Source organism: Tarenaya hassleriana, unplaced genomic scaffold (assembly GCF_000463585.1).
Source record: "Tarenaya hassleriana unplaced genomic scaffold, ASM46358v1 Cleome58, whole genome shotgun sequence".
NCBI lineage: Eukaryota > Viridiplantae > Streptophyta > Magnoliopsida > Brassicales > Cleomaceae > Tarenaya > Tarenaya hassleriana.
In genome coordinates, this window is record NW_010968329.1 from 434,270 (window position 1) to 448,374 (window position 14,105).

General features: G+C 37.3%; 1 protein-coding gene and 1 pseudogene across 2 annotated transcripts; both read right to left on the reverse strand.

Annotated features, from left to right (window-relative positions):
• Nucleotides 1–1,935: 1,935 nt before the first annotated feature.
• LOC104798785 (pentatricopeptide repeat-containing protein At5g16420, mitochondrial) lies at nucleotides 1,936–4,576 on the reverse strand. Of its 2 annotated transcripts, none has more exons than XM_010520984.1 (2): nucleotides 4,403–4,576; nucleotides 1,936–3,593 (listed from the first exon to the last, which is right to left on the reverse strand). In XM_010520984.1, exon 2 carries the CDS (start codon nucleotides 3,573–3,575, stop codon nucleotides 1,956–1,958), a length of 1,620 nt encoding a protein of 539 aa, XP_010519286.1. In that variant the 5' UTR covers nucleotides 3,576–3,593; nucleotides 4,403–4,576; the 3' UTR covers nucleotides 1,936–1,955. The 2 variants fall into 2 exon arrangements, with proteins under 2 accessions (XP_010519286.1, XP_010519284.1); XM_010520982.1 differs by having other exon boundaries at nucleotides 4,350–4,576.
• A 3,961-nt stretch (nucleotides 4,577–8,537) lies between these two features.
• Nucleotides 8,538–12,760, reverse strand: LOC104798786 (annotated as a pseudogene).
• Between the last annotated feature and the right edge of the window lie 1,345 nt (nucleotides 12,761–14,105).

Consider the following 14,105-nt stretch of genomic DNA (forward strand, 5'->3'; position numbering starts at 1 on the left):
TAATATTTATATATATATTAGTGAAAGATTCGAATTTTGGTTCGGTTCGGTTCGATTTAGAAATTGTTCATTCGGTTCCATAAAAAGCGTACCAAATTAGAACCGAATGTTATTCGGTTTAATTCGGTCTGGTTTGATTTCGGGTCGGATCGGATCGAATCGGAACTAAATTCCCGAATCTGAAGACGTCGCTTGAAGATTCTGTCGGCATAGCACAGTGAAGGATCTGTAGCGAAATCCGAGAGAGGGAGCGTGGAGAAGTGGTCGTCTGATACACGGACACGTCTTAACTATATTTTGGTTTGATTCGGTTCTAAATAAAAGGTATAATTAGTTGTGGTTGTTTCAGTTCGGTTTCGCTTTAATAATAGTTTGGTTCGTTTCTTTGATTTTATAAAAATAAATACCAATCAATTATTATATCATATTCGATTCGATTTTGATTCTGATTCGGTTCGGTTTCGATTTTATGAAAAAAATTTAGATTTTTTAAGAAATTTTTGGTTTTCTAGGTTTTTTTAAAATTTTAAATTCGATTCGATTTTGGAAACTTCGGTTTTTTAGTAAAATATCGTTCAGAAATTTTGTTGGTTCGATTCGGTTCCGATAAACTGTACCGAAATGTCTACTTCTTGGTATAATATTAAAGATATCGAATGGTTCGAGAAAGATCGAAAAAATACATATATAATATTTTTATTTTTTATTTTTTATTTTTCATTTTAAGTTTTTAATTAAAAGTATTAAATATTAATAGTTACTGATCATATTCTTTTATATGCCAATTAAATGAACGTACCCAAATAAGATTTATTGGGGGTCTCATATAGAACCCATTAACATTTTATTATTGTTTTTATTTTCATTAAGCTTTAGTATTTAAATTCTCAAATTAAACTCGATCACGTACCTGAGTTCGTTTTTCTCTGATAATAAACCTAATGCTCAAAATTATTATTCGATGGATTTCTTTATTTTTATCTTTACATAAGTAAATTACAAATTATACCGAACAGTCGAACCGTCTTGATTTTGGTTTTATTTGATATTTATTTAATAAAAGTAAAAATAAAATCATACCATACCAAAACCAATCGAATAATATACGATTCTAATTTGATACTAGTTTTTAATATCAAATAAACTGTTCTTGAATCAAATCATTAAGATATCGAATCGAATCCCGAAAAGTCTGCCCCTAACTCAACTTGCACACTTATATATTATAAACAATTAATGTGACAAATTATAGTTTCATTTAACAAATAGAAATCACATCGTCTATGTCTAATAATTACTACTGAAATATAAATCTACAACACAAAATATCATAGATATCGAAATTTAAATTACCTAAAAATATTCTGTTAGTCGTTACTCTAAACAATCATGGATCAATTCATTGTGAATAGTCTAAGCTTTCAATATAAAAACATATTTTTGTACAAACCAAAACATTTTGTGGCTAATACGCTAATCCTTTTTTAAATTATTTAGCTAAAAAAATTCATCTCAGAGATATTAATATATATTTAGATAGATGGATTTTAGAGAACCACAATCTTGTGATATAAAATTCTTTCAACTATAACACCCCATACAAAGAATGTGAAAACATCTCAACCAAAACACTATTTTCTATTAGTATTAAATCTTGTAAAAATTATATAACTAAAATCCATTCACCTAAAAAATTATTAGTTTTTAATAATATACAGATAAATAATATAATCATTAAAAAGTAAAATCATAGAATAATAAAACGGTGAGATGTCCAAAGACATTTATTTGACTGAAAACAAATTTATTTATCATTAAACCAATCATATACCATTATTGTTTCTAAAAAGTTAAAGACCGAAAGAATCATAAAAATTTAGTTCCAGTTTTAACATTTCAAACAAATCATTTATATATAAAAAATTATTAAAAAGATTAAAACAAAACGAACATTATTATACAACTGTATTATGTATAAAATTACCGAAGTCTAACACTTCTTTTACAAGAACCGACACTCCATTATCTAATTCACCACAAAATCTCAACATGAAAAATTCCCAAATCTCTTTATCGATTTTCCCGCTCAAAACCGCCATGGAGACAACCTTAACCTCATCCTCATGTTTCCCCACCCCTCGCAACCCCTCGAACAAAGTACAGAACGTTTGCTTGTTAGGGAAGCAACCTTTGTCAAGCATCTCCTCTAAAACCCTGATCCCTTCTCTCGCGTTCCCGCTCTTACATAAACCTTTGATCAACACGTTGTACGTAAAAGCGTTGGGTTCACACTTCTTGTCCACCATGTCGTCCCATAGCCTACTCGCCTCCGTCAGGTCGCCCTTCTCGCACATTCCCGCGATCAACGTGTTGTACGCCAAAAGACTAGGGATCGAGCCTTTCTCGAACTCATCGAACAATTTTCTCGCTTCCCAAACATGCCCTTCTTTACACAGCCAATGAACGAGCGTGCTCACGATATTGTTATCGGGCATACAATCCTTCTTCAACATTTTCCGCCATAGCCGACAAGCTTCATCCACCTTGCGGTCTTCACAAAGCACGTCTATAACTTTACAAGAGAGGGAAGAGCTTGGCATGAAACCTTTCTCGAGCATCTCATCAAACATGTCACATGCTTCGCCGGATTTCTTCTCCTTGCAAAGACCCTCGATCATAACTCCATATGTTACTTCATTGGGCTCGATCTCGTTTTCTTCCATCTCATCCATCACTTTCGCCGCATCAGAGAATCTCCCTAATTTACAGTAACCATCCATTAGAACTGTGTATGTCGTGGCATCGGGTTCCCAGCCACGATCCAATATCTCTCTGAGAACCCTCTTGGCCGATACCATATCGCCTCTAGCAACATACCCACCTAAGATTGTAGTGTAAGTAACCAAATTGGGCACCAGACCCATTGCGGGGATTTCATCGAGCACCTTATATGCACCTTCGATGTCATTTTTCTTGCAAAGAGCTTTGACCAGCAGATTGCAAGTAAAGATGTTTGGTGTGATGTTGAACTTCTCTTTGCTGCTCTTGAATACGGCATGGACGAGATCAAATCTCTTGTTCTGGATCAGAACGTTCAACAGTGTGTTCAGCGACCTAACAGAACGCTGAACTCCGAAATCGGGTATCCGAAGGAAGGTCTTCATGGCTGATTCTGGACGACCTGCAAGCCCGTAGTTCCGAAGCAAGTCGATGAAAAGATTTTCACCGCATTTGATTGCTGGGTCAGAGTTCCAGAGATCGGCAAGCAGGGGCTCCACAGGTTCGAAAGCACGAGCACGGGAGAGCTTGAAGATGATGGAGTGGTAGGTGTCGTAATTATGTGAAAATCCTGGATGGAATTTGCCTGCGTAAAGGAACATCTGGAGGGCGAGATCAATGTTCTGCTGTTGGACAATCATGGAGATCAGCCGCTTCGGGTATAATCTTCGCGGCCATGGTTTGATCGGCGGCGTCACAGTGTAGTGCCGCAGGAGGGATTCCGAGTCGGAGGAGATGAGACGAGTATTCAGGATTGATCGGAGGCAGATTGTCTCTGGACTGCGGAGAAGCATCATCACAGCTCGGCGGAGGACCTAAGCAGTAGAACCAGTTAATCCAAAAGATCCTCTAAAATGTGGCTTCCCACCAATTAAAGAACTTATGGCATTGTAATCGAAGCAAAAACGCAAACAAAACACAAGACTCAGACCTGAGGGAGATAGGCAGAAAACAGAAAAGAAATCGAGAAGCTTCAGTGCTCAAACCAAACCGTTAACGATCAAATCAACGAATCACATAAACCAATACATACCAATGAAAGCCGATTCGCGAAAAGAGAAGCGAAAGACGAAAGAGGGAAGAGGGTCGCGGATTTAACCATAACAGATGAAAACGAACACATTAACATACAGTGAGAGAAAGCAGAAGCAGAACTAGACAGAGTAAAGGAGAAGGTACCCAAATCCGAAGTTTCGAGTTTGGATTCCCACTTACCCAGAAGAAGACGAACCGGGATTAGCAAATTTCCGGCCCTCCAGATATTATACCCAGAATTCGATCGAGATGTGACGAAAACCGATCAGACAGACTTTGCCGGAGTGTAAACGGAAAAGATTATAATCTTTTCACGGTTTCAAGCATCAACAATGACCGAATGGACATAAATTGAACTAAGGATAACAAGACAAAAGCACATCGATTCCAAATCCTACACCAAATTAGTTGTCGCCAACTAAAAACCCTAGAACGTAACCAAGCCAATAAGGTGAGCGAGCACGCGCACTTTTCACACAATCTGGTAAAAAAATATTTCTCAATCCGACGCGAAAACACAAAAATCCTATTTGTACCTGTTCTCGAGACCAGCGTACGAGATATGGAATGAGAAAGTGTGAACTTTGACGGAGAACTGAATCAGACGGTGGTGGAGAAGACAAACCCACCACGAAAGCGGCGGAGAACAAGTACGAGTCGCCGGAACGAAACTCCAGCGGCGGACGCCAGCGACGACAGAGAGAACGCAGGGAGGAGGTGTCACCGGAGAGCGAGACGCGAGACGCGAGACGAGAGCGAAATAATAAATTAATAATAGAGCCTTTTGTCGATTTGATTTTATTTCTTTTTCATTTTATGCAAAATCGTGTTTTTCCCATTTTTTAAATTATATGATTTAATTATTTATAGTGTGTCCCGTTATGAGTATGAAGAATAATCGAATGCATTCGACATCAAATAACATATAATTTTAAATAAACCGAACATAAAAACGAATTCGAATAAAAAATAAATGAAAAAAAAATTGATTTTTTTAAGAGAAAATCCCAAAAAACCACACCGAATTTTACAATTTTGACATAAAAAATACCAAATTTTTATTTTTTATCAAATAAATATTAAATTTTTTAATTAAATTAAAAAACACTAAATTTTTTAAATGATAAAAAAAAAACATATAAAAAAACATATAAATTTTTATGCAATTGTCAGAAAAAAAACACTATATCGTCTTACGGACATGACATGAGCATGTAGATGATGGACGCGACCATGCCGATTGCAATATGGGTCATGCCAATTTTCAGAGCAAAATTCTTTTATTTCATCAACGAGCGACCGTGTGTGCAAGATGGCACGACCGTGTTGCACTCTTTTTTTGAGCGGATTGTTCCCTTTGCCTTGTTTCTACCCAATTTCCTCCAAACTTCGTATTTCCACATCCGGTGCCAAAATCCAAAACCTAAAGCTAAAATGGTCGTAGTCTAATTATGCACAGAACCGGTAATAAGATACTAGACTGATAGAGTTGGCTTATCCTTTTATGTGGAGAAGAAACAATGGTTTGTCGAAGAAGAAGACACGAAGACATGAACAATCTGGAAGAAATGCTCATGTGGAGAAACAATTAATTAAGATGGACTTGAGCCTCTTTCTATTATTTTGTTGTGGCCCATGAGGGAAGAAGACAAAATAGGAACTTTAACAGATATGTAGTAAAACAAAATGTCCAGGTATAGTACTGGATTTATGTGTTTTTGGCGGAACAAAATATGTATCAGAGAAAGGACATTTGGTCCTTATCTGTAAAAGAATTTTGCTATATGTAGACAAAGTTCCTTAATAAAAGAATGAGAAAATTGTGAAAAACATAACTTCATCTTTTTTCATCCTCTTTCTTTTTCAACATCTTCATTTTTCATATTTTTCTGAATCTGAAATAAGAAACAGGATCATTATTTTGTTAGTACAAGTAAAATATAGAAGTAGACAGCAGGAGGCTGTCAAAATGAGATAGCAAAAGCTATCATAGACAACCTATCAAATAAATGAGATGAAAATTATGTTATCATTAAACAGTCTCGAAGTCTGCAGTTTGATTGTTTATCCATCCTTAATATTAGTTTTTTTTGAAACAGGATGTTATGTGGAACAAAAATAAGGCTTTTCTGGTTTTCACTTTATGGAATAATCCCACACGCTGAGTAACAGGTTGGCTTTGACCAATCTCTGGCTTTTAGAGATAGAAATGTGGGCTCCTTGTTTCAGTAGAAGCACAATGTCATCATTGTCATGTTCCCACTAATGCGTATTGGATCTTATTGATAAAGATATACTTTCTTGGCTATATGCTGTCTGCTGGTTTAGTTTATTACAATTTCTTTTGCTGTATCAGGGTGCAGATTCTGGCACTGAGCAGCTCGAACTCATTGCCCTTTCCCAGAGGACGGGGGACTTAAAGTATCAGCAGAGTGTACTTGGTTTTTCACAACTCTGGTTGTAGATCTTTATGCCTAAATTGAGATACTTTATCGTGCTTAACTCTATCGGTTTTTATTATAACAAAAGAAGTGAAAAACGACAAACGGTTTAGGATATGTATACTGTCTTAATGCCAAAGAAAATATGCAACTCAGTGTCCGCGGTTGACTCTTTTGTTGTCTGGTGTCTCAGGTAGCGAATGTTATTTCAATACTAAATAAAAACGTTCCTGCATGCTGATGGTTTACTTCCCATCTATATAAACCCCGGCACAACTACTCCATCATACTCTACCACGACATTTGGTGCCATGGGAGACAGGTGACTTTTGAACTGGGTTTATTCTCCTGTTGCTTTGTCTTTTCACCCATCCATATCTAGGTTGAAAAAGATCAAAGGAATATGTATGACCTTTTGGTTTTTTCTATGTTTTGATTTTGATGATGGTTTCATTTTAACAGCTTTTACGAGTACTTGCTCAAAGTTTGGGTACAAGGGAACAAAACTTCAGCGGCGAAACACTATAGGTAATTTGACGCCCTCACACGATATATCTGTTATTGGTTCAAGTTCAGTTATAAAATGAAACATCTCATTTTGTCCCCAAACTATGCTACTTCAAGAACTTTATTGCCTGATAGTTTTTTGTTTTTGTCTCTTGTTTGTATATCCAGATGGATGAATTGGGATGCTTTGCTCCCGGAATGTTGGCTTTAGGATCACCGGGTTATGCATCTGATGAAGCCCATGAATTTCTATCACTTGCTGAAGAGGTGGAATACCGTAGTTGGTTTCAGGCTTTTCATAGTCCCGAAGCTTCTAGTTTTAGCCTTCATTGTTTATATGTTCACACTATCTACAGCTCGCATGGACTTGTTATAACTTTTATCAATCGAGAATTATTTCTTTAACGCTGGGCAGGTAGCCGTTTGTTTTACTTAAATACGCGTTTTTTATGGTTAGTTTCTTTCTCTTAGTGTTATCCACACGCAAGATGGGTTCAGGACATGAGCAGCGTTGGAACATCGTGGAATATTTTGAGACCAGAGACCGTGGAATCCCTGTTTTACCTATGATGTTTAACCGGCAACACAACTTAACACGTTTTTCTTACTATTAAGCATTATTAGAGGTGGGTACCAACGGATACTCTTAAAAGAGATATATGCCATGTTAGTTTTTAGTATTTACCCTTTTGTCTTCTGTTGTTGATCTGGATATCTAAATTTTTCGGTTATCCAGATCTGTTTTCCAATATTATACGTTCTTTTGTTATTAATCTATTTTTTAAAATAATTCATGGGTTTGGGTATCCACGGATACCTAAGCATTTTATCGGTAATCATAGTTTGGGTACCGACCTTCGGGTATGAGTTCGAATATCAAATTGTGATAATCTAGGCCTTCAGATATGGGTTCTTATACCCTATAACTTTTCGAATGCTCGACCCATGGCAACCTCTATTAAGAATGAAGACTATAATTTAGAGAGTTCTGATTCAGATTCATATTTATTTTCTTCGGTTTTCAGGTTAACACGGGTGTCAAGGACAATAAGATGCAAAGCTTCTTTTTAGCTAAGACGCTGAAGTATCTCTACCTTCTCTTCTCACCCTCGGGGGTAATTCCCTCGGACGAGTGGGTATTCAACACAGAAGCTCACCCTCTTAAGGTCGTGACTCGGAGTGACTCGGTGAGTCTTGGGCAATCGGGTGGTGACTCGAGGCGTAAGCCTTCTATTAAGTTGCGGCCTAGGCGGTTCGGTCGGATACAGGATTAGAAAGAAGGCTCTTCACTTCACACAAATCTGATGAAACCAGAGTGATAATTTGCAATGGTCTGCATGCTATTATCGAAGGTAAGGTATCGTCATTATGGGGAGTATGATCTGTAGGGTTGGATGGTGAGGTGGTACAGCTATGTGGTCTTTTTTGCGTTGGAACTTTGGTTCTCATATTTAGGAGCTGTTTATGAAAAATACAAATTGCTAGTGTTGTATTAATTGGAATTTACCAATATGTTACATTTACATAACTTTTGCCGTAAAACTTATAAAATATTACTGATTTTACCACCGTGAAACTCTACCATAAGATTGTATAATACGTTAGGTTTGCTTACTTTAACATTTGTTTTTTTTGTTCTTTGAAATTACTCCATCCGATCATCTATTTGTATTCGATTAGAATTTAATTAATTTAATTTTAAAATTATATTATTTTTAAATCAAATTTAGTTCCAATTCGAATGTAATATATGAACATGAATTGTTACTCTTAATATAAAAACGAAATTAGTCGTTTTTTTTAAGCGTAAAAAACATAAGATAATCTAAAGACTAACATGTAAATCACATCCTGAGTGTTGTAATCATCTCTAGTGGGCATACAGGATCATGGATGTATTATATGTAAACTAAAATCTGATAATTAAAATATGCAAAAAAGAAAAAAAAAAATCTAAGACTGACCAGAGAGAATGACGGCATGAACAAGTGTCTGAGCAAAATGGGTTTGGTTTGATGTCCCAGACATCACCACCACACCTTCTGTAGCTCCTCCCTTTGGATCATTCACCACCACATTCGCTCCCGTTATCTGTTTTTTCCGGAAAATATATAACCACAAATCATCGTCTTCGGAAATTGTTTATACATAATATGTATATAGGTGTGTGCATTCCGATGAACTCACCTGCTTGATATCGTTGAGGATAGTACAGTTCTCCCCGTAGACGTGACCCATATATGCTTGAGGAATCACTATCTCCACCTTCAAGCTTGTCATTGTCTGATTCTCACTGCCAAACCGTATAACACAACTAAGATCGGAAAACTCACACTGGTGTTGTAACAAAAATTGAAATCCAGATATAGTTCTTGACGTGTAGAATTTTCCCGTTAGTCACTGTACTGATACGCCTCAAGGATCAACTACTTGAAGAGAAAGGAAAAGAAGGACTGAGCCTTGGCCTTGATTCGAAGATTTGGTGTCTCCACTCTAGAGCTGACCATGATCTTATCGGTTTCTGTATTTGATTGTTATGATTTGAGGGATTATGTGTGTAAGGCTTGGGTTTAGGCTTGTAGACACGTCAATGAGGGATGTTGAAGCATCTAAGAGTTATAACAAATAAAGTACAAGAAATTGGCCTGGAGAATGGATCCCTCGGATCAATCAAAAGCCTCATTGCGGTTTCTCATGATCTCGTTCGGGACAAAGAAGTGTCAAATACCAAGCCAATTAAGGGTTTAAAGTTAAACAAAGAAGTTTAGGAAGAAAATGGAGAAAAGGTGTACCTGCCAATAGGTTCATTCCTCAAAGCAAACCCATGGTTCACATCAGCCACACCCCAAGCATGACCATCCTGACCGGAAATATAAACGGGCTATAAAGATACGGAAGAAACACGGGTCAAAGTACATATCTGTAGCACATTATCCTACTTGCAAAAACTCTGCATACCTGTGGTGTCCAAGACATTGGTGGAGAAGGTGGTCTTTCAAATCCAGGACCATGATGACCTTGTCTCTCTGTATCATATAGGTAACAGATATGACAAAACAGAAAAAGATTGAATTATGTAACCTATTTCATGTAGTAGATCAGTTTGGTGATCATGGGGTTAAGATGGCACGGGATTTTGATCATTACCATGGAATGATCCGACTGGAGAATGGTATCGATCTGGAGAAGCTGGATAGGGTCTTGGTCCAAATGGAGGTGGCACTTCCGGAAAGGGAGCCAGAAAGGTGGGCCACCCATACCTGGAAACGACGGTCTTACCGAGAACATTGCTTCCCTAAGCCTACTTGTTATCTGGAACAAAGCATCTTGAACTGTCTTTACATTGCCCACGACCTGCCAATCCCTAGTATTGCTGACATCATCTGTATGAAAAAAGACAACAGAGGCTTTACAGATTCTGTAAACAAGATTTCTAATTACCTGTACAATCTCATCATGTTGAGGCTTGTACTTTGTAGCTTGATCCTTTGGAAAGATGCGAATGCTGGCACCAGTAGCTCTCCTCATTTCGATGATTACATGACCACCTTTACCCAGTAACCGACCTATGTATGGTGATTGTACAAGAAGCCGGGCAACAACAGCAGCACTAGGTTCAAATCCAATCTCTGAGATTCTACTATGCACACGCATTACAGCATCCTGAGCAGGAGAATGCCTTTGCTCCAAGTTCTACAACAATGTGGAGCCAGTAATTAACCAAAATCTATATTCTACGACTATATTTATTCAAACATTAATGGCTTCTATATCAGATGAGGCTTTCCTTTCCTAAACGAGGACAGTGACGGGTTTTTTACTCAAATGACCCACTTAGGTCGCAACTATTTCACGCGTACACCACAAAAAACATAACACTTTTTTTTTTGAAAAGACGAAATTACCCTTAATGAATACACGATATTTATCCGTTCGAAAACAACTTCGTTATTACGACTTCGTAATTAATTCTAAATATAGTTACAATTGATTTTAAAAAAGGTGGCAAAAAAATCACCTGTCTTATTTTAGTTGTATATCAGTTATATGTTAGTCGTAATAAGGTCGCAAAAAATAAAAAGAAAAGGGTATTTCGGACTTTTTCAATCGAAAAGTGGGTTAAAATTGAAAAAAAAAATTGTTTTTTTCCGGTGGTTTACACTAGCTGCGACCCAAGTGGGTTATTTGAGTAAAAAACCCGACAGTGACAGCTCACTGAGTGTGAAAAGTAAAGTATTTACTATCATACGGAAATCAACACCTCCTGGAAAAGGATACTCAATTCTTTCAGCACTCGGACAATACATAATATGAGGACATAGGATAAGTGGACTAACAACAACGCCTTAATCTCAAATTTTTTTGAGGATCCAGATAGATGCCGATTAGAAAAGTAGAGAACCTAGGAATGAGAATGAGGAGAGAAGGGAGGGATAAACCTAGGCTTATTTGGAAATGAGTCACAGCAATGACTTGAAGTTGCAAATTTCGTGAGAAACCCAAACAAAACCGAAATGAGTGGAAACAAAGACTTCATGCAGTCAATCCCAAATAAACTTATGATTTAAGACGATGTTGATGTTGTTGAAATAGAACAAGTGGACAAATACAAAATTAATTGGCAATGAACCCACATACCTCTCTTGCCGATATCAAGATAACCCACTCCTCCGAATCATGTATAGGATCCGCTACTTTAATTAATGCACCAGTTTCATTTTGAATAGCTCGAACAACAGAACCACCTTTCCCTAACACGCTTCCAACTTTAACAGCCTAGCATAAGAGCTTGAACACTATGTCCTCTTCGATAACCATTCTATTATAGGGTCTGACATCTTCAGGCATCATATTAGGACGGTAATCCCATTGATGATGATATTCCGCAGAATGATAATCAGGCGGATAACCATGAAACATGCTGGGGAAACGGACACGCTTCCCATGTCGAGGGTGCGTTACTGCTTTGAAGATAATGAGAGACCAAAAGAAGGGCCTTCTTTACAGCCGAGAACTTCCCTGATATCTTCACAGCATAAGCTTTGTATCAGCCAGAACGAACGAATGAATCGCCAGGAAAAACAAGACAACGCACCTTCAATATTTTAAGAATTTCATGGAAATCCCTAATCACTAGCATCTTTTCACAAATTTAAGCGAACGGCCCACGATTCTACACGGAAACGAACATAACCAAATGCTGAATTCGAGTAAAATCAGATCACCATTCACCAGAGGGTTTTCCAAATGCACAAAAGTGAAGAAATGTCTACCTGAATCACCTCATCACCGGGAAAAGCGCAAGGAGGAACCTCATCTTTGGGCAAAACCACAACAGTAGCTCCACCCTCTTGCCTGATCCTCTGCATCATCCTCCCTCCTCTCCCTATCAAGAACGCTGCCTGATTCCCTCCAACAAGCATCCTACAGAAAGCCTCGGTCTCCGACTTCTCCAACTCACCGCCCTCGCCTCCAACGCCGAAAGCAGCATCGTCGCCGAACACTAATCTCTCCAACACTCGAACCAAAGCTATTTTCGCCGGCGACATCTCCTCCTTATCGTGTTCCGCCATCCCGCTCGTTTCACTCCTCTGTTCTTTCCTCTGCTCCGAGTTAGGGTTCTCCGATGAATCGTTGCTATGTTCGTCCTTCTTCGGATCCTTATCTCCGGAAATTCTTCCCGCTGGCGAGATTACCAGCACAACGCGCTCCTCCGAAGGAACCGGGATGTCGTTGATGACGCGGATTCTGGAGCCGGTGATGGATTGTAGATGGCGGATGACGGAACCGCTTTTTCCGATGATGGCGCCAGTTCTCGGTGCAGGACAGAGAAGACGGAACTGGACGGACTCCGCCGGAGACGACTTGAAGGAAGAGAACTCCATGGATTCCGATCGTGAGGATTCCTCGGCCGGGCTAACGAGCAAAACTCGCGAAGATGCTGAACCCGCAAAACCCATTACAAATTTGCTACGGCAATATAGTTCTAAAAAAATATACTTTCTTTTCCGTAGTTCCGAAAAAACAATACAGTAACTAATGAGATATTTGCAAAGTTTATATATTTGTAAAGTTTATGATTTTTATAAAAATTTCAAATTTCTTGTATTTATTTTCTTTAGATTTAGAAATTCTATGCATCCAAATGTTAGGATTCGACCACCCGTGTGTATATCTACAATTATTTATCTTGGTTTGATAGGGTATCAATCCGCCCGTCCGTTCCGAACTCACGTTCGATCCGAAGGTTTCGGATTTGGGTTCGGACTGACCCGATTTTTTTGGATCTAATAAATTAAACCCAAAATCTGATTCTATAAAACTCTAGTTCGGACCAAATTCGGCTCGACCCCCTTAATAAATATAAAAAAATAAGATTTTATTTATTTTTCAATATATTTGTTACAAAAAAATAAATAAATCAGTCTTTTGAATTGGTCTAAAACCTGTCGAGCTTCGTCTGTCTTTATCTTCTTAATCATCGTATATACTTACAAAGACCCCTTCGATAGATTCAGGCGAACCTTGAACCTACTCAAAGTCGTTGAAAAATAAGCATGTCAACTCATCTACTAAGAGAAATCGAGATCATCGACTAATTCCTCGGTTATGAGTAGGATCGCGTTGATCCGAATACGTTAATATGTGTGTTCGTGAGCGAATCAAAAGGTGAAGAAACCGCACGATGAATTAGACTATTATCGTTTCGTTGTTTCGACGCAATTTCGCAATAAATTTGAATCTGAATTTGGAAATGATATATTCTTAGGTTTGCCGACGTACGTGCGTGCGTGCGTACTTGCAGCGCGTTGAAAATGAAAGGAAGATATAAAAACAACGCAAGCAGTGGCTTGAGTTTGGTTATCCGTCAAATCCCGAACATTAATTTTTTGTGAGAAGTTTGATGGGACAAGAATAAATACACTAACATGGTAACATGCCTGTTATCCATAGATGACCATGGCAATCATACAAATAATACCAGATCAATAGATCCGGTTTAGTATATGAAAAATTATTTTTTAAAAAAGAAAATCCTATATAAATACCTAAACTTTTATAAAAATTCTCAATAAAAATATTTAAATTATAAAAATTTTATATAATTATCTGAACTTTTCAAAAATTCTATAAAATATTTAAATTTTTTATTTTTTTAAATAAATCTAAAATCCATTGATGATGTTAACTATTTTTATTTAGAAAATATTTGAATTTTGGTTATATGTGAGAAATTTTCAAAAATTTATATATTTATATACGATTTTTGAAAAATTAATAAGATATTTATGTGAGGTTTTTAATTTTTTTATAAAAGTTTAGATATTTATATGTTATTTTTTA

Bases quoted from the DNA above. Each gene is read 5' to 3' on its own strand.
- LOC104798785 (XM_010520984.1), bottom strand. From the start codon at position 3,575: ATGATGCTTCTCCGCAGTCCAGAGACAATCTGCCTCCGATCAATCCTG.